Here is a 21,855-nt window from a genome sequence, read left to right as displayed (position 1 = left end):
CCAAAACAGAAAGAAAGAAGTAAAATTATCTCTATTTGCAGATGGCATGATCTTGAATATAGAAAACCCTAAAGATTTCACCAAAAAATTGTTAGAATAAACAAATTTAGTACAGTTGTAGGATACAAAATCAACAAAATTGGATACAAAAAAATAAGTTGTCTTTCTATTCACTAACAACAAACTACTCAAAAAAGAAATTAAGAAAACAATCCCATTTACAATAGCATCACAAAGAATTACATACTTAGAAATAAATTTAACTAAGGATGTGAAAGGCCTGTACATTAAAAACTATAAGACACTGATGACAAAAACTGAAGAAGGCACAAATAAACGGAAAGATATCCTGTGTTCACAGAATGAAAGAATTAATCTTGTTAAAATATCCATACTATTCAAAGTGATCTAGAGATTCAATGCAATCCCTGTCAAAATTCCAATGGCATTTTCCCCAGAAATAGAAAAAACAATCATTAAAACCCTATGGACCCACAAAAGATTCTGAGTACTAAAGCAATCTTAAGCAGGAAGAACAAAGCTAGAGGCATCTCACCTGATAATTATTATTAGTAATATTAATTTGCTAATTATTATGAAATAAGATTATAAAGCTATAATAAAACAGTTTGGTACTGGCATAAAAACACACATGTTGACCAATGGAACAGAACAGAGAGTCCGGAAATAAACTCATGCATATACTGTCAACTAAACTTCAACAAAGTCACCAAATATACACAATGGAAAAAGGATCATTTTTTCAATAAATAGTGTTGGGAAAACAGTATATCTACATGCAAAAGAACAAAATTGGATTCAAGACTTTGATGTAAGACCAGAAACTATAAAACTCCTAGAAGAAAACATAGGGAGAAAGTTCCTTGACATTGACCTTAGCAATGATTTTTTTGGGGGGGTAATGACACCAACAGCAAAAATAAACAGGTAGTACCTTTTTTTTTTTTTTTTTTTTTTGGTCCAGCATCTTAGCAGCTGCTCTTTGCCCAAGGACAAGAAGAAGATGCGGGAAAGTCAGCCAAGACACAAAGGCCCAGTAAGCGACGCTGGGGCGAGGCCAAGAGGAAGACGTGGTCCAAAGGCAAAGTCCGGGACAATTAATATCCCAGTTTGTCTGACAGAGCAACACGGGACAGACTCTGCAAGGAAGCTCCCAACTCCCAGCGTGGGCCCCGGCCGCTGTCGCTGGGACGGAGAACGCGGCTCCTTGGCCAGGGCAGCCCTGCGGGAGCTCCTAGTTCAGTACTCAGTAAACTCATTTCCAAGCGCAGAGCTCAGTCATTTACACCAGAAACGCCAGGGTGGGGAGGCCCCGCTGCTGGTGAAGATGCAGGAACAATAGGTCCCACAGCTGTACATTTTGAAAAATAAAACTTTATTAAATAAAAAAAAACTACACACACACACACACAAACTACATCAAGCTAAAACATTACTGCAAAGGAAACAATAAAATGAAAGAGGCAACCTGTAACATGGGAGTAAATATTTAAAAACCATACATCCAATAAGGGGTCAATATCCAAAATATATAAGAAACTCATACAACTCAATAGCAAGAAGCAAATACTTTGATTTAAAAATGGGCAAAGAACCTAACTAGAAATTTTCTCAAAAAAAAAACACAGCTGGCCAATGGGTCCATGAAAAGGTGCTCAACATCTTTAATCGACAGGGAAATGCAAATCAAAACCACAATGACATAGCATCTCACTGTTTATTAGGATGTCTACTATCAAAAAGACAAAACAACAAGTGTTGGCAAGAATGGGAAGAAATTAGAACCCTCATATGCTGCTTGTGGAAATATAAAACGGTGCAATCGCTTTGGAAAACTGGCTGGCAGTTCCTCAAACTGTGAAGCAGAGTTACCATATGACCCAGAAATTCCACCCCCAGGTATATACCCAAGGGAACTGAAAACATTTGTTCACACACAAAAAACACAAATGTGCAGAGCAGCATTATCCATGAGGCCAAAAAATGGAAACAACCCAAAGTTGGATAAACAAAAAATGTGGTATATGCATGCATTAGAATTTTATTTTGCCATAAAAAGGAAGTGCTGATAAATGCCATAACATGGTGGACCCTGAACATTTGCTAAATGAAAGAAATCAGACACAAAAGACCACATAATATATGATTCTATTTATATGAAACTAGAGGCCCGGTGCACGAATTTGTGCACCAGTGGTGTCCCTCGGCCTGGCCTGCAGGATCGGGTCAAAACTGGCTCTCCGACATCCCCCAACGGGTCCCAGATTTTGAGAGGGCACAGGCCAGGCCGAGGGACACCCACTGGTGCACAATTGGGGCCAGGGAGGGATGCGGGAGGTTGGCCAGCTGGGGAAGGACCACGGGAGGGTTCCAGGGCGTGTCCGATCCATCTCTCTCGGTCCCAATCGGTCAGACCTCAGCAGCAAGCTAACATACCAGTTGGAGCATCTATCCCCTGGTGGTCAGTGCACATTATAGTGACTGGTCAACTGTCTACCCGATGGTGGTTAGTGCACGTGATAGCGAGCAGTTAAGCAGCCTTAGCATATCATTAGCATATTACGCTTTAGTTGGTTGAATGGATGACTGGACAACCAGACACTTAGCATATTAGGCTTTTATTACATAGGATATCCAAAATAGACAAACCCAGAGGGACAGAAATTAGATTCGTGGTAGATGCGTGGTTCCCGGGGTGTGGCAGAAGGAGTAACCAGTGGGTACAGAGCTTCTTTTTGTGGCAATGAGAATGCTCTGGAATTCGATAACAGTGATGGTTTCACAACTGTGTAAATAGACTGTGACCCACTGAATTGTACACTTTAAAGGGATGTTTTTTAAAAGTCTGTGTGATGGCCGAAACCGGTTTGGCTCAGTGGATAGAGCGTCGGCCTGCGGACTGAAAGGTCCCAGGTTCGATTCCGGTCAAGGGCATGTACCTGGGTTGCGGGCACATCCCCGGTGGGAGATGTGCAGGAGGCAGCTGATCAATGTTTCTCTCCCATCGATGTTTCTAACTATCTATCTCTCTCCCTTCCTCTCTGTAAAAAATCAATAAAATATATTAAAAAAAAAAAAAAGTCCGTGTGATGAATCTGACGTGTGATTAAGAAAGGCTGAGGACCAGAGGCCTAGGAGCATACGTCACCTCCCATCTCCGCTCCCCCTGCTGAGGCCTTGGTTCGGTGGTCTCTGAAGTGCACCACTGCAGCCGCCTCCCCTCTCATTCCCACGCCCAGCCTCAGTCACGACACTCGTCTTTAGAATCTTCCCACTGCACACCTGTGTAACATGCCTTTCTATTCTCTGTATTTCTATGTTTGACATCTGGGACCACCCCTCCCAGGGCCAGCGAGTTCCTAAGGATTATAAAGGACTGGCTTACAGGTGTGTCTTCCACATGCAAACCAATCTCACCACTTCCTGTAGCTAGTTCTTACACTCTGCCCTAATATACCCCCAGGGCCAGATATCAGCCACTGGAGACAGCTCCTTATCCCAAAGCCTGCGGAAACTATTCAAACCAGCCAGGCCTTAGCCTGCTTGCCTTTTCCCTCCCTTCCCACGGAAACCACACACAAGCTCTTGCCCACATTTCCCTTCACTCCCTCTGCCTCCTGACTAACTCTGGGCCTTCCCTGTGTGGCCCTGAGTGGCAATCCCTCTGTTTCTAGGAACCGGGAGTAAAAACTTCCCCCTGCAAGACAGTCATTTCCGTGTCTGCAGGTCCCACCAGCCCTGACTGCAGCAAGCCCAGGTGCACATCAAACACCGCCTCCATCCTGACTTCACCTCCCTGTCCCATCTGCCTTCTCAGCACCCAACACTCTCCAAGCTGCATACCGGCCCCAGACAGCTCCCACTGCCTCAGCACACCACATGCCTTTATGCTGTCACACATGCTGGCTACCCCATCTCCAGCGTCCTCTCCGGCCTCTGCCTCAGCTATTCCTACGCCACCATCAAGCCTCACTTTACAGTGCTGCACAGGACACTCCCTCAGAGCCCTTAGTCTGCATGTCTGCCTCCGAGATAACACCCTGATCCCTCATCTCTGGGTCCCCAGGACTGAGCACAGAGCCAGGGAATTATCAGTAATTCAGGAAGTACAGGGTTTTCTGTTTCGGAGCAAGAAATCCCCCTAGGGCCATGGTCGGCAAACCGCGGCTCTCGAGCCACATGCGGCTCTTTGGCCCCTTAAGTGTGGCTCTTCCAGAAAATACTGGCTCTTTCACAAAATACCGGCATCTGCGCATGGGCCACAAAGTTTCAATCGCACTGTACGTGCGCGCCCGCACGTGGTATTTTGTGGAAGAGCCACACTCAAGGGGCCAAAGAGCCGCATGTGGCTCGTGAGCCGCAGTTTGCCGACCATGGCCCTAGGGCAGTGGTTCTCAACCTTGGCTGCACATCAGAATCACCTGGGAATCTTTTTAAAATCCTGATTTCTGGGCCCCACCCTCCGGAAATTCTGTTTCTTTGTTACTCATGTTGTGGCCTCACCCCATAACAAAGAAACAGAATTTCCGGAGGGTGGGGCCCAGAAATCAGGATTTTAAAAAGATTCCCAGGTGATTCTGATGTGCAGCCAAGGTTGAGAACCACTGCCCTAGGGCCGTGGTCGGCAAACTGCGGCTCACGAGCCACATGCGGCTCTTTGGCCCCTTGAGTGTGGCTCTTCCACAAAATACCACGTGCGGGCGCGCACGTACAGTGCGATTGAAACTTCGTGGCCCATGCGCAGAAGTCAGTATTTTGTGGAAGAGCCACACTCAAGGGGCCAAAGAGCCGCATGTGGCTCGAGAGCCACAGTTTGCCGACCACTGCTCTAAGGCATGCAAGCTCCTGTGGGCCAGCCCTTTCCCTCTCTCCTAGCAGGACAGGCACTGGGTTGGCCTGGGTAAGACCTCTGGCTGAGTGAGTAACTGGACTGAGGCTGAGCAAATAAACAAGTGGGAGGGGAGGGTGGGGAAGGCAGGTGGGTCTGGCCCCTGAGGACCAAGCTCTACTCACACTGCTCCTCCCACTCGCGCTCCTCCTTCTCGCTGGCCTGGCTCTGCAGTTGGGCCTGCTTCAGTGTCCAGTACAGCTCCCTGGCCCTCTGCTCCTCCTGGCGGCGGATCTGCTCTTCCCCTCGCTTCCGCTCCTCTTCCTCTTTCCTCTAAAATGTCCAGGAGACAGAATAACGTTAGGTGACAGTGCCACTTCCTGGGGAGGAGAAGGGCGTCTGTGACTGTGCAGCAGGGCCAGCTGAGCCGAGAGGGGTGGGGTGGGGTGGGGTGGGCCAGCATGGCCACTCCCATCTCAGCGTCTGCAACTAGAAAGGGCAATAGTTACCCTCAGCACACTGTGGTAAGGTCAGATGGGTTGAAATATGTGGAACAATTTGTAAACTCAAGCTTTCTGCAAAGATAAGAGGATGCTGGGCCGTCCTGGGCCACACTTCCATCTGGTCTTCCTAGAGGCAACTGAGCAGGACATGGTCATGTCTTCACCCTGTGTCTCCAAGAGAGAGCAGGTGTGGGGCCCCAAATCTCCAATTTCTGTCCCATTTTTAAGCTCCAAAAAGGTCGTGCGTGTGTTTTCCCCCACCCCCTTTGTTTACATCAAAGTAACATACGTATGTTCGACATGCATCATAAGCCCAACCTTGTTATAAAACACAGCAATTCTCCAAACCACTTCATCCCAACTGACCCCACCCTGGTCTGTGCCCTCAGGCCGCCGTTTTCAGCTATTTTCGCTGTTCCTTCATGTGTTTACATTTGTCTGAACAATGCCGCCAATTCTTGACTTATCCATTCTAGCATCAACTACTGCCTTTCTTTTTTAGTACATGAGTATGTAGCACTTATATTTCCCAAACAGGAACACACCCATACTTTCCCTCCCCTCATCCACACAATATACATCACAATTTGTGGTTAAAGCAGTAAGCAGTGTAAACATGGCTCACTGTAAAGCCAAATAGGGTGATATTTCCACCAATTCTAAGAAGTACATTTCCTAACTTTCTAAGTAGGTCTCTGAAATCCCAAACTGCTCTCAAATATTTCTCTGTGTTTAACCGAGTGCTTTTTATTATACCAGATAATACAGCAGTTATCTTTTTCCAAGGAACACTCCCGCCCCAGACACCATCTCACCTTCTTCTCTCATCTCAAACGCTTGCTGCCTAGGTCTCCTGTCCATTCCCCCACCAGGACCCGCCTCTCAGCTTCCCTGAAGTGGAGCCCTTGCTTTTTGTTTTGTGTTTTCTTTCTTGGCCACTTCCTCACTAGGCAGCAACAGAGCTTACAGAGCTTCCACAAGTAAGGATTTACAACGGGACACTTTCTGAGTCTTGTCTGAAAACATCTCTATGCTACCCTCACCTATAACTGCTAACCTGGCTGAGCTCAGAGAATTTGATTAATAATTGCTTCCTGCAGAATTTGGGAGCCTGAACCTTCTTGTCTTCTTCCACCCAGCACTGCCACTGGCATTCTCATTCTTCTGCGTAAGGAGTGGTTTTCCCTTTTATCGTGGATGTTCTGAACTTTTCTCAATGAGGTGCCTTGGCTTGGATTGTCTTTCATTGATTCGGTTGGGCATCTGAGGTGCTTTCACCTGGAGTCTCAGGTCCTCCCAGTCTAACACATCTTGGCTTAGGGTTTCTTGGACAATTTCTTCTCTCGTTTCTCTCTTTGCTTTCTACACCTCCTATTTGTTAAAAACTGGTCTTCTTGAGTTGATCCTCTAAGTGCCTTATCATTTCTCTCTTATTTTCCATGTCTCGTCTCTTTTGGTTCTGTTCCCTGGTTGATTTCACTGACTTTATCTTCCAAACCTTCTACTGAATGTTTTATTTCAGCCGCTGCATTTGTAACCCCCAAGGCCTCTTTCTGGTTCTTTGGTTGTTCCTTTTCGCTTCGTTGCACCTGTGCTCGTTTCCTGAGTGCAATAGCCCATTCCTGCGGGTTTTGGAGCGTTTCCTTCCCCATATTCTGACTTATGTCTTTTCCTCTGTATTTTCCTTTTAAGTTTGTTTTATTTGCTGTCATTCATGCGGGTGGGTCTCCTCAGATGTTTCCTGACCCCATTCAAGAGAGAAAGCAAGGATCCAAATGGGAGACTCGGAGTGTGTGGGCAGGACTTCCGGGAGCGGTGGCTTCACTCTGGGATCCTGGGTGAGGCACCAGCCATCTCACCGAGGAACCCTCCAGCGTAAGAACCAGGGGTCCTTTCTGAGGTTATTCAGTGCCCGTCCCTCTGTCCTACTGGGTGGTGTCTGACCACCAGCATTCCAGGAGTCTGTGGTGGAGGCAGGTTGTGAGCCGGACAGCACTCGGACCCAAGCAGGCTGAACCCCTTCATGGGAACACCAGGCTTTGAAGTGCCTTTCATGCAAATTTCCCCCCAAGTCTTACCAGGAGTGGCCAGAAAGAGTCCTCCCAGGATGGGCAGGGGCAGCAGGTAAGGTGTCCCAAGCCCAGACCATGTCCCGGCTCTCTGACCCTCTCCTCCATACAAAGTGCTCTCTGACCCTCTCCTCCATACAAAGGGTTAACCAAATGTCCCAAGGAGCTAGAATTCATATTTGTGGAGTCATTTGGGGGCCCAGAGCTCAGGCCATGGTTCCAGAATGGTGGCCCTAGCAAGTAAATGAATCCTACTGGCCAGCGTAGCATCTTTGTCACAGGATCGTATAAGAGGCTGATTCTATGTGGCTCAAATTGTTAATTTGTTATAGAAAAAGACATTACAAAAAAGTATATGCTGACCCTGTGAACCCTAAGGGCAACCCTGGCTGCAGGTCCCACTGTTGGGAGCTCAGACCTTGACTTAATCCTCCTGTTCCCACACTGCCCCTCCCCTGCTCTCTCCACTCGGTCTGACCTGCTGAGCCCCAAACCTTTCCCTTCCAGCTCCCCACCTCCTTCTGGTCAGAGGGAGGATGTAGTCACCTGGAGGGAGCAGTGCGCAGAGAATGAAGACAGGGTGAGTGAGAGAGAACAGGCAGCCACTGTAGGCTTCATGACCAGACATCCTCTCAGAAGGGGCGACGAGATCTGAGACCTAAAGATTAGGAGGAGGCTGAGAGCGAAGGTCAGGGAGAAGAAACTTCCGGGCCGAGGGAACCGAAGTGCAATGGCCCAGAACTGCCAGTGGGTTTGGCAGGTTTGAGTGTGTAATTATCCTCTGTGGCTGGAGGGGGAAAAGGCAAAATTCTATTTTTGATGAGTTTGCGATGACATGGGATGTCCAAGAGGCCTAGCATCAGCAGGGGCTGCATGAGCCTGGGGCTCAAGGGCAGTTCAGGCGGAAACACTGACTGAGGCGCCCTCTGCGGAGGAGGACGCTTCTCAGCCATGGACTTGCTGTAGCCAATGAGAGAAAGAGCACAGATCAAGAGAAACAACCCAGCTGGTTTGGGACATCCTCCATCTAAACTTGAGAGGAAGAGTTGGAATCAGAAAAGCAGCTTGAGAAGGAGGCCAAGGCATAAGATAGAGATCCAGAAGGGGCGATGTCTGTAGGGGAAGCCAAGAGAAGAAATCATTCCGAGTAAAAGGGAGTAAAGTGAGCTGCAGGTGCTGAGACATCGAAAAAGATAAGGACGAAGAAGCCACAAGGGACGCAGGGACAGGCCGCAGGACCATGCGGAGTGTGGGGAGAGCCGTCCTAGCAGAGGGGAGGAGCACAGGCAGTGGCAGAGTAGGGGCAGCGGGAGTGACTACAGACAACCTTTGACCCTTCCGGTAAAAGGATAGAAACAGGAAGGAGCAGCCAGGGGAGATGTTGAAATGGGGTGAGTTGGGGTGAGTTGGTTGGTTTTAAGATGGAAAATACTAGAACAGAGAGTTAATGACTAATGCAAAATGGAAACCAGAGTCCGACTCCAATGCAGAACACATGGTTTTACCCCAAAGCTGTATTTGACCTTCGTCAGTCACATGTCTCTATCCAAATTTCCTTTTATAAGAACACCGGTGCTAATGAACTGGGGCCCACTCTAAAGACTTCATGTAATTACCATCCTTTAAAGACCTTATCTTCCAATGCACTTACATTCTGAGATTCTGATACGTATTTTAGGGGGACACCATTCAGCCCATAAGAATGAGACCGTACCCCAGAGAAAGGTCATGACTGGCATATAATGGACAAGTGGCATTTGACCACTCGCTGCAAATTACAAGGCAGTGTTCCCATTCCGACCAGCTGCGGCTAACGTAAAAGCAGCAAGTTAAAGGACAGCACACATTGCCCCACCCCCAACCCCTGGCAGCCACTGTTCTTCTCCCTGCCTCTACCAGTTAAATAGATTCAACATACAAGTGAGATCATGCAGTATTTGTCTTTTGTGTGTGGCTTATTTCATTTAGCATTACGTCCTCCAATTCATCTGTGTTGTCGCAAATGGCAGAAGTTCTTTCTTTTTTAAGACTAATATTCTATTGTGTGTGTATCTATACACCACATTTTCTGTATCCATTCATCAGTCAGCATTTAGGTTGTGTTTGGTAAAAGGGTACAAAGGTTCGGTTATGTCAGAGAATAAATTCTGGAAATCTAATGTACAGCATGGTGACTAGTTAATTCTGTACTGTATACTTGAAGTTTGCTAAGGGAGTAAATCATAAGTGTTCCCACCACACACACAGAAAAAAGGTAACTAGGTGAGGTGTTGGATTTGTTAATTAGCTTGACTGTGGTCATTTCACAATATATACACATATTAAAACATAATGTACACCTTAAATTTTTAAAAAACATTTCTATTTCTATTGATTTCAGAGAGAGAAGGAGAGAGAGATAGAAAGACCAATGATGCGAGAGAATCATGGATTGGCTGCCTCCTGCATGCCCCCCTACTGGGGATTGAGACCACAACCCGGGCATATGCCCTTGACCGGAATAGAACTTGGAACCCTTCAGTCCACAGGCCGATGCAATATCCACTAAGCCAAAACAGCGAAGGCTACACCTTGAATTTTTTAAATTGCTTTCAAAGAGGAAGGGAGAGGGAGAGAGAGTAGAAACAACTATGAGAGAGAATCACTGATCGGTTGCCTCCTGCACACTTCACACTGGGGATCGAGCCCCAAACCTGGGCCTGTGCTCTGACCGGGAATTGAACCATGACCTCCTGGTTCATTGGTCGATGCTCAACCACTGAGCCTCGCCAGCCAGGCAAATATATACAATTTTTGTTTGTCAATTAAACATCAATAAAGTAAGGGGAAATCACCTGAAATAAGTGTATAAACAAATAAAGAATTGGCAGGGCCATTGTTCCCTCGTTCCTCTTCAGCTGCCAGCCGGACAACACTCGGCGCCAGAGCCTGCAGCAGCCTCCATCTCAAAGGGAAATGACTGGCTCTCCTGCGACAAAAGCCAGCTCTTCACAGCGAAGAGGATGATGAAAGAAAACATTGTGCAGCTGCCCGTAAGGAGCGCTGCCTCTTCCTCTCATGGTCTTGCTAGAGTGCTCAACCCTCGCAGGTTGAATTGCTGAAAACTCTCACCTTTGTGGCTGCAATCAGAATCCTTGGCCCACTGAGATCACCCAAGAAAAGTCCCTCTTATGTTTCGCAGCCAAAGGCCAATGCAGCCACGAGGCAGGTATGCAAACACTCCCCCTTCTGCCTTAGGAATCGATTGCCCTTTTCTGGCAAAGAGAGGCCCTCTGAACTGTCCAGCTTACTCAACCCCCTTCTCCTGATAACCCATCGGTAACAGACACCGCAGGAGCCCACGGAGGAGCCCGCCTCGCCCAGTGGAAAATATCACCGAGACAGATGCTTTTTCTGGAAGGCACAGCGGTTTTTGTTGTTAGCCTGGCCTCAATAACACCACTATGTTCTGTGCGGTGATGCACCCCACAGGGCAGGGCCAGGCCTGTGTCCTTCACTCCTCCAGCACCAGTTCCCAGCACAGGGCCCAGCAGCTAGTAGGTGCTCCATAAACACTCCCCGGAGGAGTGAATGAATTAATGAACAGGAGAAGATAAGATGGGGCTTGTGATGATCCGTGATGGGGAAAGGGTAAACCACATCACGTCGTCTGGTTGATGGCAGCCTTGTCCAAGAGACACTCAGATAAAGGCTACAGTTTTCAAGAGAAAATGGAAAGGTGGGAAGTTTTCCAACCACTTGTGATTCTGTTGGGAAAGAGGCAGGGATACTTTCTAGAGCTGTAGAGGAGGTCAGTGAGTGGCCAAAAGGAGCCCCAACTTTAAAAGAGAGAGCAAAAAGAAGAGAGAAATGACTTTGACAGAAAATGGAGAAAAATTAAAGGACAATTTACTGTGTCAACTGTGTCTGCTGTTCGTCAGGGGAAGTGGGGGAGGTGGGAAGTGGGGTCCTTGCTGTCCATGTTCTGTGGTCTTAAGCAGAGGAGGAAGCACCCAAAAAGCAATCTCATGAGTTAAGAAAGCAGGAAAATGAAATGCAAATTCTATCTGGCCTCCTGACCCCTTTTTCTAAAGGAATGCCTTCCTACACATGTAAATTGCATTTAAATGGCACCAGTCACAACAGAATGGTTTTTAAAAACAGGTTTCCAGCTGTCTGTGTCTTCTATTTTGAAGTTCCATCTTTATCCCTATACAAGATTCTGCTTTCTCTCTCTCTCTCTCTCTCTCTCTCTCTCAAAGAAATCTGCCCTGGTATCTTTCCTGGGACCAGGAGAATTCGCAGAACCTGCCTTCCTCCTCAGCACAGGCTGCCCAGCTGCTCCCTCCACCACCAGCTTCTCATCCAGCGTGTCTCTTCTCCTCCATCCCCCTCTGCTCCCTCTTCTGGGCGGTGAAACCTCAGGACACCCAGTCAAGCACGTTCTTTCCTCCAAGTCTGCTTCTCCTTCCAGCTCCATGGCAGAGCGTGGCGCCTGCACCCGTCCCGCAGCCTGGGGCTCAGACACTTGTGCTCTCCGCTTTCCCTCATCCCAACACCTACGTGATGCGGAGCCTTGTCGATTTCATCACCTCCGTTGCTCTGTGTCCCTCCCCTTCTACCTCTCCCCGTAGTCACAGACCCGCCATTTCCCGCCTTGACCACTGAAAAATCTCCTGCTGGCCTGTCCTTCCCCCCGAGACTTCCGTCACTTGAATCACACCATCGCCACCAGCTGGCCTCGTAGAACGTGATCTGACCGTGTGCTCCTTTGTACTGAGATCCTCACAGCTCTGCTTCATCCACAGAGACAGTCCACCCCTTTATGCAGCGTCCCAGGGCTCCACAGCCAACCTCTGAGGTTGGTTCCTTCCATGGCTAACGTTATTACCTTGTACGATGCGCTAGTCCAATTGCATTGATTTTATTTTGCACAGTGACCTTGTAGCCACATGAGAAGCACCTGGGCTTTTGTTCAGTCTCAGATTTACCGGGTTGAGTTGGTGTTTTCTGTTTTGGGTTTTAAACTTTGCGTGTTTTCATACCATAATCAGTAGACAATGCCATCGAGGTTGTCACGAGCAACAATATATACACAATCTCTTCATGTCTGTTACATGGCGTTTTCTCCCAGTTACTTTTCATGGAATGACTTACTTTGAACAAGTAATTTTCTTGGCAAGAAAGAATGTATAGACGTCTCCCTGCAATTAATTTCCAATGTTTACATTTTTTTTAAATATATTTTATTGATTTTTTACAGAGAGGAAGGGAGAGAGATAGAGAGTTAGAAACATCGATGAGAGAGAAACACCGATCAGCTGCCTCCTGCACATCTCCCACTGGGGATGTGCCCGCAACCCAGGTACATGCCCTTGACCGGAATCGAACCTGGGACCTTTCAGTCCGCAGGCCAACGCTCTATCCACTGAGCCAAACCGGTTTTGGCCCAATGTCTACATTTTTTAACTAGACTGTGGATTTCTACAGCGTAGAGGACAGGTGCACGGTCCGCGCCTGTAGTAGGTATAGCTGAAGCCCTGTGTGTCTCTCTAAACACTAGTGGGAAGCTCTCCATAAATGCCTGTTGCCGACAGCCCACAGCACGGGCGGGGAGCCCAAGCACAATGTAGCAGTTCTAACAGCGACTTTTTAACCGTAGGGACCTGTTTGTGTGTCTCCCCCTTGGAGACTGTGCTGGCTGCGTAGAGCCCTCCCTCGCTCATGTGGCTGTGGGACCGCTCCTCTGCGCTCCCCTGCGCTTCAGTATTTCCATGGATACGAATGCAAAATATATAAATATATAAGCCTGCAGCTTTAACAACTGTAACTCAACTTTGGAATAGTTACATGTATAGATAATTAAATTCTTCCTATAAAAAAAATCATTTTTATAAAATGTTTATTCTCTTAAATCCAATGCATTCACAGTGTGTTAACACTTTAAATGTTTATCATTTCCACCAACTGCAGCATTATCTAAGTAAACCAAAATAAGCACTTTATCATAGATATAGTCAATGATTATTAATACTTTTTTAAAAAAGAACCTAAACTTCCCCAAATTTCAGCACAGGTAGTTTAACTGTAGATTTCAGTTCTAGATGATTTTTAAAAACAGTGTGTAGAAATGATTCTTCTTAGTTAAATGTATTATATCATGTTATTAACCAACCAAATCAAAAGCAATTGCCAAGCTGAATAAGTTACAAAGAAATGATAACTCTGACTTGTACAGAAATGTGCAGTGTTTTCAAAGCTCTGAACAGTTACCTACTAATACAAATCTCCACAGCTTAACTTAGAGTTGGAAGATGAGTTTTCACAGTAATGTAATTTTAACCTCCATTTACATTCATTTTAATATATTACTAAGATGTTTACTCTATGTCACAATGGTGCTTTCCAGTGTTCACAATTTGCAGTTTCAATTTATACAAGTCATTCACTAACATAAGGGACAGTTATGCCTCCAGCATCATGGGCTCTTTTCTCTCCCCCAGCACAGCGTTCATCACTCCACTTATCTCCTTCCATCCCTGACTTTGCTGTGCCCGGGCCCTGGAGGTGCTCCTTTGCCCTCCATTGTAGCCCCCAGGGTGTGGCTGGGGCTAGGCTTGCTCACAGAGTGGTCCCTCTCTCCCAGGCACCCTGTAAGCCTTTTGAGAGTAGGGAGTCAATTATTACCACCTCCACCCAAAACATCTGCACTTACATCCTCAGAAAAGAAGAAAATGAAGTAAAACAAACATTGTTAGTGCGCTGCTGCACGCTACACTCACGCTGCTAGCGTCTTAGTGTCGAAAGACACAATAAAAGGGATCTAAGCCCATCTCTAAGCCGATGCATAAATTCCTCTCACAAAGCTGTCTCGGGTATGTATTACTGATTAACAAACCACCAGAAAATTGAGTGCTTTAGAGCAGCACCCATGTCCCTGGCTCGTGATTCTGTAGTTAATAATTCGAGCAGAGCTTAGCTGGGGCCCTCTGTGCCACAGGGCTGGGTCCAGAGCCAAGAAGGCTCCCTCCCGTGTCCGGTGCCTCCTTCCGGCCTCTCTCTCCGCTGCTGGCTGCGGCTTCCTTACCTACAGCCTGTGATGGAAGGCAGAGGGGCTTCTCGCAGGCAGCTTCCAAAGTGACCTTGCCAAAGGGGCAGAAGTCGAAGCTGCAGATCCCTGATCGCCTCAAAAGCCACAGGGCCAGGTTCACAGATCAAAGCGCATGCTGCAGGTCCCCGCCGCCACGGGGCACCGGAGGGGAGAGACCCAAAGGAGCACCGCAAGGAACTGGCCGCCAGCCATATTTAATCCCCCACAGAATCCTTTTCAGACGCTGTCAGCCGGTGTTTAACCACTTCCTGTGATGAAGAGCTCACAGTGACACAAGGGGAGCGCATCTACAGACAGCACTGGCAGCAATATCCCAGCTCAGGAACCTGATCCGTACCCTGTCAGCCCCCCACCTCCGCGCCCCCAGCCCCTGCCTTGCAGATGCTGCCCGCATTTCTGGGGCCCCTCAACATGCAGACCTGCCAAGTACTAAGTGTACCAAAGTCTGAGCAGTCACACTTAGCAAACTAATTTTTAAAACAAAAACAATTGTAACATAGACACTCACACCTGAAACCTAGATGTTCATGTTGACCAATGGCACCCCAATATTTCAATAAATCAATACATAAATAAATAAATGACAAATGAACACAGAATGGCCATAATAACCTTCCTTGGAAATAGCACCAAACACCCACATTTGGGTCCCTCAGTGAACCTGAGGGGGGCCTGAGTTTACTAAACTCTCCGTGAACCCTAATGCAGAACGGCCCACCATTTATCATCCCTCAGCACTGAGGTTCTGAAGGAGACCATCGATCACAAACATCTCTGCCGGAAACTCGGTCCTTCTGTGATCTCCTTGTACACTGGCCCCCACAGCAGTGAGCCTCCCCAGCATCTGCGGCTCAGCCCTCCTCTGGGAAGGGGCGGCAGAGATTGGAACAGGTCAGAGATATATAAAAAGTACCAGCTTTCTCCCCCAGCAGACTTAAGTAATCATATGCAATATAAGCTAAACATCACTCACTGTGGGTTGGGTTTTAGATACTATTATGGAATCGTTGTTCAACAGGAGTGATAATGATTTCCGTGGCTGTGCAGGGAAGATCCTTCCCTGGGCAATGCCCGCTGGAGGACGTAGGGTTTGACCAGGAGTAAGCAAACCAAGGCTCCCAGGCCAAGATTCAATCAATTGTTTAAAAGGAAGTCTTTATTGGACCAGCCACCCCCTTTGTTTACACGGTGTCTGGCTGCTTTTGTGCCTCAGTGGCCTGGTCTGGTCATTGTGACAGAGACAATATGGCTCACAAAGCCCAAAATTTAGCACCTGGCTCTTTTTTTAAAATATATTTTATTGATTTTTTACAGAGAGGAAGGGAGAGGGATAGAGAGTTAGAAACATCGATGAGAGAGAAACATCAATCAGCTGCCTCCTGCACACTCCCCACTGGGGATGTGCCCGCAACCAAGGTACATGCCCTTGACCAGAATCGAACCTGGGACCCTTCAGTCTGCAGGCTGATGCTCTATCCACTGAACCAAACCAGTTAGGGCTACCACTTGGCTCTGAATAGAAAATAGATTGCTCACCCCTGAGTGAGAGTATGATGTCTGCAACTTCCTTTCTAATTGTTCAGCAAAACAACAGCAACAAAAAACTGCATATATGCGTGTGTGTATATATATATTTATACATATGCACGGTGTCCCCAAAAATGTATACACACTTGAACAGCTGGTAGCTCGGTTTTGAAAATGAAGTGTATTTTAATAAACATTGCCTTTGTAATTATTCAAAGTGTGTTTATACATTTTGGGGATACCTTATATATGTATGCACATATACTCTTGAATAATGTGGAGGTTGGGCTGACAATGTCTGCACATTTGAAAATCCTCATATAACTTTTGACTTCGCAAAACGTAGCTACTTAATAGCCTACTGCTGACTGGAAGCCTTAACACAAACAGTCAATTAATGCAGATTTTTATGCATTATGTACTATATTCTTATAATAAAGTCAGCTACAAAAGCAAATGTTATTTTAAAAATCCCAAGGGAGAGAAAATACATTTACATTATTTATGGAAAAAAATGCATATATAAGTGGACCCACGCAGTTCAAATCTATGTTGCTCAAGTGTCACCTGTACGTGTGTGTGTGTGTGTGTGTGTGTGTGTGTAGAGAGAGAGAGAGAGAGAGAGAGAGAGAGAGAAGGGATGCAAATGTGGCAAAAATTAATAATTGGTGAATTTAAGTAGAGAATGTGAGTATTTGTTTTATTTTTCTTTTAACCTTTCTGCAAGTTTGAAAATATTTTTCATAAAATGTTTTAAGAGTAAATATTACTTCACTTTAAAAACTCAAGAGAATCTCCTAAAAAATATAATTCAATAGAAAATTAAACAAGCAGATCAATAACAATATAAATATATAACTAGCAATTACAATGGTTTTAAGGTAATGATAACAATCTCATACACGATAGCAACAAAAAATATCAAACCTAAGGTTTAACTAAAAAACAATTGTGGAGTATTTAAATATTACAACAAATTTTACCAAACTCCAAAAAATAGAAGCACATAAGTCAGCGGTTCTCAACCTGTGGGTCGCGACCCCTTTGGTGGTCGACCGACCCTTTCACAGGGGCCGCCTAAGACCATCCTGCATATCAGATATTTACATTACGATTCATAACAGTAGCAACATTACAGTTATGAAGTAGCAACGAAAATAATGTTATGGTTGGGTCACAACATGAAGAACTGTATTTAAAGGACCAGAAGGTTGAGAACCACTGACATAAGTGAATATGAAGTACATAAGCATACTGTGAATGTTTGGCCAATGCATTTGCAGGTGTTAATAAAAAACAAACAAAAAAACTTTATCAAAGACAAAAAGAAGCTTTGAGTAACAGGAAGAACATACCACATGCCTACACAAGAAGAGTCAACGACTTAATATTGTGAAAATGTCCATCCTCCACAAATACAGTTATGAGGTTGATGCAATTCCAATGAAAATCATCAAGTGGCTTTTGTTGTTGGAAAGAGAAGAACAATGACAAAATCACTCAAATATATTTCTAGTAGGAAAAATGGGTGTGATTAGCCAAGGTCATTTTGGAAATGAAGAATAATAAAAGTTTCTCACCATGACAATGTTAAGGTTTATTTTAAAACTACAATAATTAAGTAAGTAAATCTGGCTCAGGAATAATCAAAGAAGAACAATCTGGGAAGAGATATACAAGAAGTAAGAATCAAGGCATTGGAAACTAAAGAGAAAATAAACAAATGGGACTATATCAAAATAAAAAGTTTCTGCAGAGCAACAAAACAACAAGAAAGCCCACTGCATGGGAGAACATATTGGCCAATGTTATCACCGATAAGGGTTTAATCTCCAACATTTATAGAGAACTCATACAACTTAACAAAAGGAAGACAAACAATCCAATCAAAAATTGGGCAAAGGACCTAAATAGACACTTTTCAAAAGAGGACATTCAGAAAGCCAAGAGACATATGAAAACATGCTCAAAGTCACTAATCATCCTAGAGATGCAAATCAAAACAACAATGAGGTACCATCTCACACCTGTCAGAATGGCTGTCATCAACAAATCAACAAATGATAAATGCTGGAGAGGATGCGGAGAAAAGAGAACACTCGTGCACTGCTGGTGGGAATGCAGACTGGTGCATCCACTATGGAAGACAGTATGGAGTTTCCTCAAAAAGTTAAAAATGGAACTCTGATTTGACCCAGTGATCCCACTTCTAGGAATATCCTATATAATAAAAGAGAAACATGCAAATTAACCATCCCTCAGCTATGCTTAAGCCATGCCCACAAGCCATGCCCACAAGCCAATCAGGAGCAAGTATGCAAATTAACCCAACTAAGATGGCAGTGGCCACAGAGCTGGAGCAGCAGGAGGCTTGGGTTGCCCCCAGCAATGGAGGAAGCCAAGCTTCCGCCGGCCCTGGCCGGCCCTGGGCTACGCTCAAGGCTACAAAGTTTCAATTATAGAAGATAAATAAATTCCAGGGGGAAAAAAAAGAAAGAAAGAAAAAAGGAGAGGCTGGGAGCTTGGGTAGCCGGAGAGCATGGCCAGCCTGAAAATGGCCCTCAGCCCCTCACCCAGACTGGCCAAGCATCCCAGCGGGACTCCCCGTCCCTGGAGGGGCTGTGGGCAGCATGAAAACAGCCCTCAGCCCCTCACCCAGGCTAGCCACACCCCCATGGGGTGAGGGTACCCTCTGGGGGGCTTGGCAAGCTTGCAAACAGCCATCAGTCCCTCACCCAAGCTGGCCAGGCACCCCAGTGGGGACCCCCCCACACACCCTGAAGGGCCTGTGGCCAGTCTGAAAACAGCCCTCAGCCCCTCACCCAGGCTGACCAGGCACCCCAGCAGGACCCCCACCCTGATTCGGGACACCCTTCAGGGCAAACCAGTTGGCCCCCACCTGTGCACCAGGCCTCTATCCTATATAATAAAAGCGTAATATGCAAATAGACCCCAACAGCAGAACGATTGGGAATGACTGGTCACTATGACACACACTGACCACCAGGGGGCAGACGTTCAAAGCAGGAGCTGCCCCTGGTGGTTAGGGTGCTGCCACAGGGGGAGCTCTGCTCAGCCACAAGTCAGGCTGACGGCTGCCAGTACAGCGGTGGTGATGGGAGCCTCTCCCGCCTCCTAAGAAGAGCTAAGGATGTCTGACTGCAGCTTAGGCCTGCTCCCCGCTGGCAAGTGGACATCCCCCGAGGGCTCCCGGGCTGCCAGAGGGATGTCTGACTGCCAGCTTAGGCCCGATCCCCTGGGGAGTGGGCCTAAGCCAGCAGGTGGACATCCCCCGAGGGGTCCCAGACTGCGAGAGGGCACAGGCCGGGCTGAGGGACCCCCCCCCAAGTGCACAAATTTTTGTGCTCTGGGCCTCTAGTATCCCAATAAACCAGAAACACCAATCAGAAAGGATATATGCATCCCTATGTTCATAGCAGCACAATTTACCATAGTGAAGATCTGGAAACAGCCTAAGTGCCCATCAGTAGATGAATGGATTAGAAAACTGTGGTACATCTACATGATGGAATACTATGCTGCTGTAAAAAAGAAGGAATTCTTACCATTTGCAACAGCATGGATGGAACTGGAGAGTATTATGCTAAGTGAAATAAGCCAGTCAATGATAGAAAAATACCACATGATCACATTCATTTATGGATAATAAAGACCATTATAAACTGATGAACAAAAATAGATACAGTGGCAGAGCAGCATCGAACAGACTGTCAAACTACAGCGGGAAGGCTGGGGAGGGTTGGGGGGCAGGAGGGGGATAAGAGATCAACCGAAGTACTTGTATGCATGCATATAAGCATAACCAATAGACATAAGACACTGGAGGGTAGGGGAGGCCGGGGGAATGTCAAGAGGGGGGGAGGAGACATATGTAATACTCTTTGTAATACTTTGAGCAATAAAACACAATTTAAAAATAAAAATGACAAGAAGTAAGAATCAAGGCAGCAAGTCCATGAGAGGAGAGAGGGTGGGTTGCCTATTATACAAGGCTGGGACAATGGCTCACCACTTGGGAGAAAATGAAGTTAGAGCCCTATATCAAACCATACTCCAAGTGAAGGAAAATTAAGTGCAAAAAAACAAATTCATGAAAGCGATAAAAATAATGTATATCAGTATTTTAGAAGCTTGTGGTGGCCCAAATCTTTCTAAGCATAAAACAAATAGTAAAAAGAAAAAGAGTGATATAGTTAGCTAGTAAAAATTTCAATCTTCTGTACATCTAAAAGGACGACAATCAAATTTAAGAAAAAAAACAACACAACACTAAGAAAAATATTTGCAACATAAATGATCTTGTGGGGGCAATGTCCTCACTATGGAATCATTCTGAGGAGGTTTTTTGTTTGTTTGTTTGTTTTGTTTTGTTTTGTTTTGTTTTGTTTTGTTTTTAATGGCCAAATGCCATTAATCTACACTTCACAAAATAGTATAATTGTTGGGATTCAGAATGATTATGATTTTCTTCTTTTTGCTTATATGCATTTTCTGAGTCTTTTACTGCCCCCCAAAATGTATAATTCCTGTAGAAAAAAAAAATCTTCAGGCTACCTAAGCTTCTTATAGAGGACTAAAGCTGCTCTATCGGCTCCAAGCTCTCCCAGAATGAGTGGGCCTGTAAGTTTACCAACAGCTCCCTACCCAGGCCAGAAATATACCTTCTTCATTTCCTTGAATCCTCCAAAAACCACAACTGGGTGATGCTATTACCTAATATTAGAAACAAGGGAGTGAAGGCTCAGAGGGGTTCAGCAAGCTGCCCAAGGTCACACAGCAGTGAGCAGTAGAGTTAGAACTGCATCCCAGGTTGACCTGACCACAAACTTTGCTCTTTCCTGCCCTCATTTCAGGAATCTCGGTTTGGGAGGCAGAAGGCCTGAGTCCTGATCCTGGCTCTATCCTTAACTACACATGGCCTTGGCAAGCCTCTTCCCTGTTGACCCTCAGTTTTCTCCACTGTACAATGAGAAGTGGGTTGGCCCAACCGGTACGGCAAGTTCCTTCCTCCTCAGAGACAGGGCAGATTTCTGTTCTCATAAAGCAGAAATGACCAACGGCCAAGGACTGATCTAAACCAAGGACCAGTGGCCTAGGGGCTAAAGCAGGTGACCACTCACAGATGCCCCACGCACGGGCTCACCTTGAATTCCTCGTGAATGCGCTCCTCCAGGACCTTGGCAGCCTTGCGGTCCTCCATCTCCACTTTCCACTTCTCCGCCATGATCCGGGCTTTCTCATTGGCCAGAGCATCCCGGAACTTCTTGGTGATCTCTGCCTCCTTTTGTCTCCTTTCAAGAGAACACCAGAAGGTATAAGCTCATGTGGGAAACTGAAGTTCTACATAACAATGTTAGAGGCAGAAATAGAATAGTGGGACTAGCTGTAGTTACAAGAAATATTAACCATGGTCTGTTAGCTGTGATTGTTCTGTTCTGATTAAAGAAAGTGCATTCTAACATGGCTGGGAGTTGTACGCCCCAGGACATGGGAGTTAACACACAAATACAGTCCATTCTCCTTTTCCCAGTACTGTCTACCATCATGGGAAGATTAACAACCTTGTTGCTGAAACAATCCTGTCCTGGAAGCACCCACCCTTTGCTCTGCCAGCCCACATTGCCTATAGCCTTTATACCCATTCTTATTCCTTTTGCCTATTCCCGATGCCTGTAATTCCTTCTACCCACTTTCCCACGTAATCTATGTCCTATACCCAATATAAGCAGCTGGCTTATGGGAGGGGAGGGGGGTAGAGTGGATTTTCGTGGATGACCTGCTGCTCTCCCATACTGC

The 21,855-nt window shown here is 46.1% G+C and overlaps 1 protein-coding gene across 2 annotated transcripts in view; it reads right to left on the bottom strand.

Annotated features, from left to right (window-relative positions):
- SH2D4B (SH2 domain containing 4B) overlaps positions 1-21,855 on the bottom strand; it is a 73,232-nt gene that overhangs the window by 36,656 nt on the left and 14,721 nt on the right. For both annotated transcript variants that reach the window (XM_070431969.1, XM_070431970.1), the window contains exons 3-4: positions 21,203-21,350; positions 5,035-5,182 (exon numbers count right to left, since the gene is read on the bottom strand). In XM_070431969.1, coding sequence (XP_070288070.1) covers positions 5,035-5,182; positions 21,203-21,350 — 296 coding nt within the window. The remainder of the gene's footprint in view (positions 1-5,034; positions 5,183-21,202; positions 21,351-21,855) is intronic.

The sequence above is a fragment of the Myotis yumanensis genome, unplaced genomic scaffold, assembly GCF_028538775.1.
Source record: "Myotis yumanensis isolate MYYU_CA2020_CCGP unplaced genomic scaffold, mMyoYum1.0.hap1 SCAF_13, whole genome shotgun sequence".
NCBI classification, from domain to species: domain Eukaryota; kingdom Metazoa; phylum Chordata; class Mammalia; order Chiroptera; family Vespertilionidae; genus Myotis; species Myotis yumanensis.
This window is presented reverse-complemented; position numbering and strand designations above follow the sequence as displayed.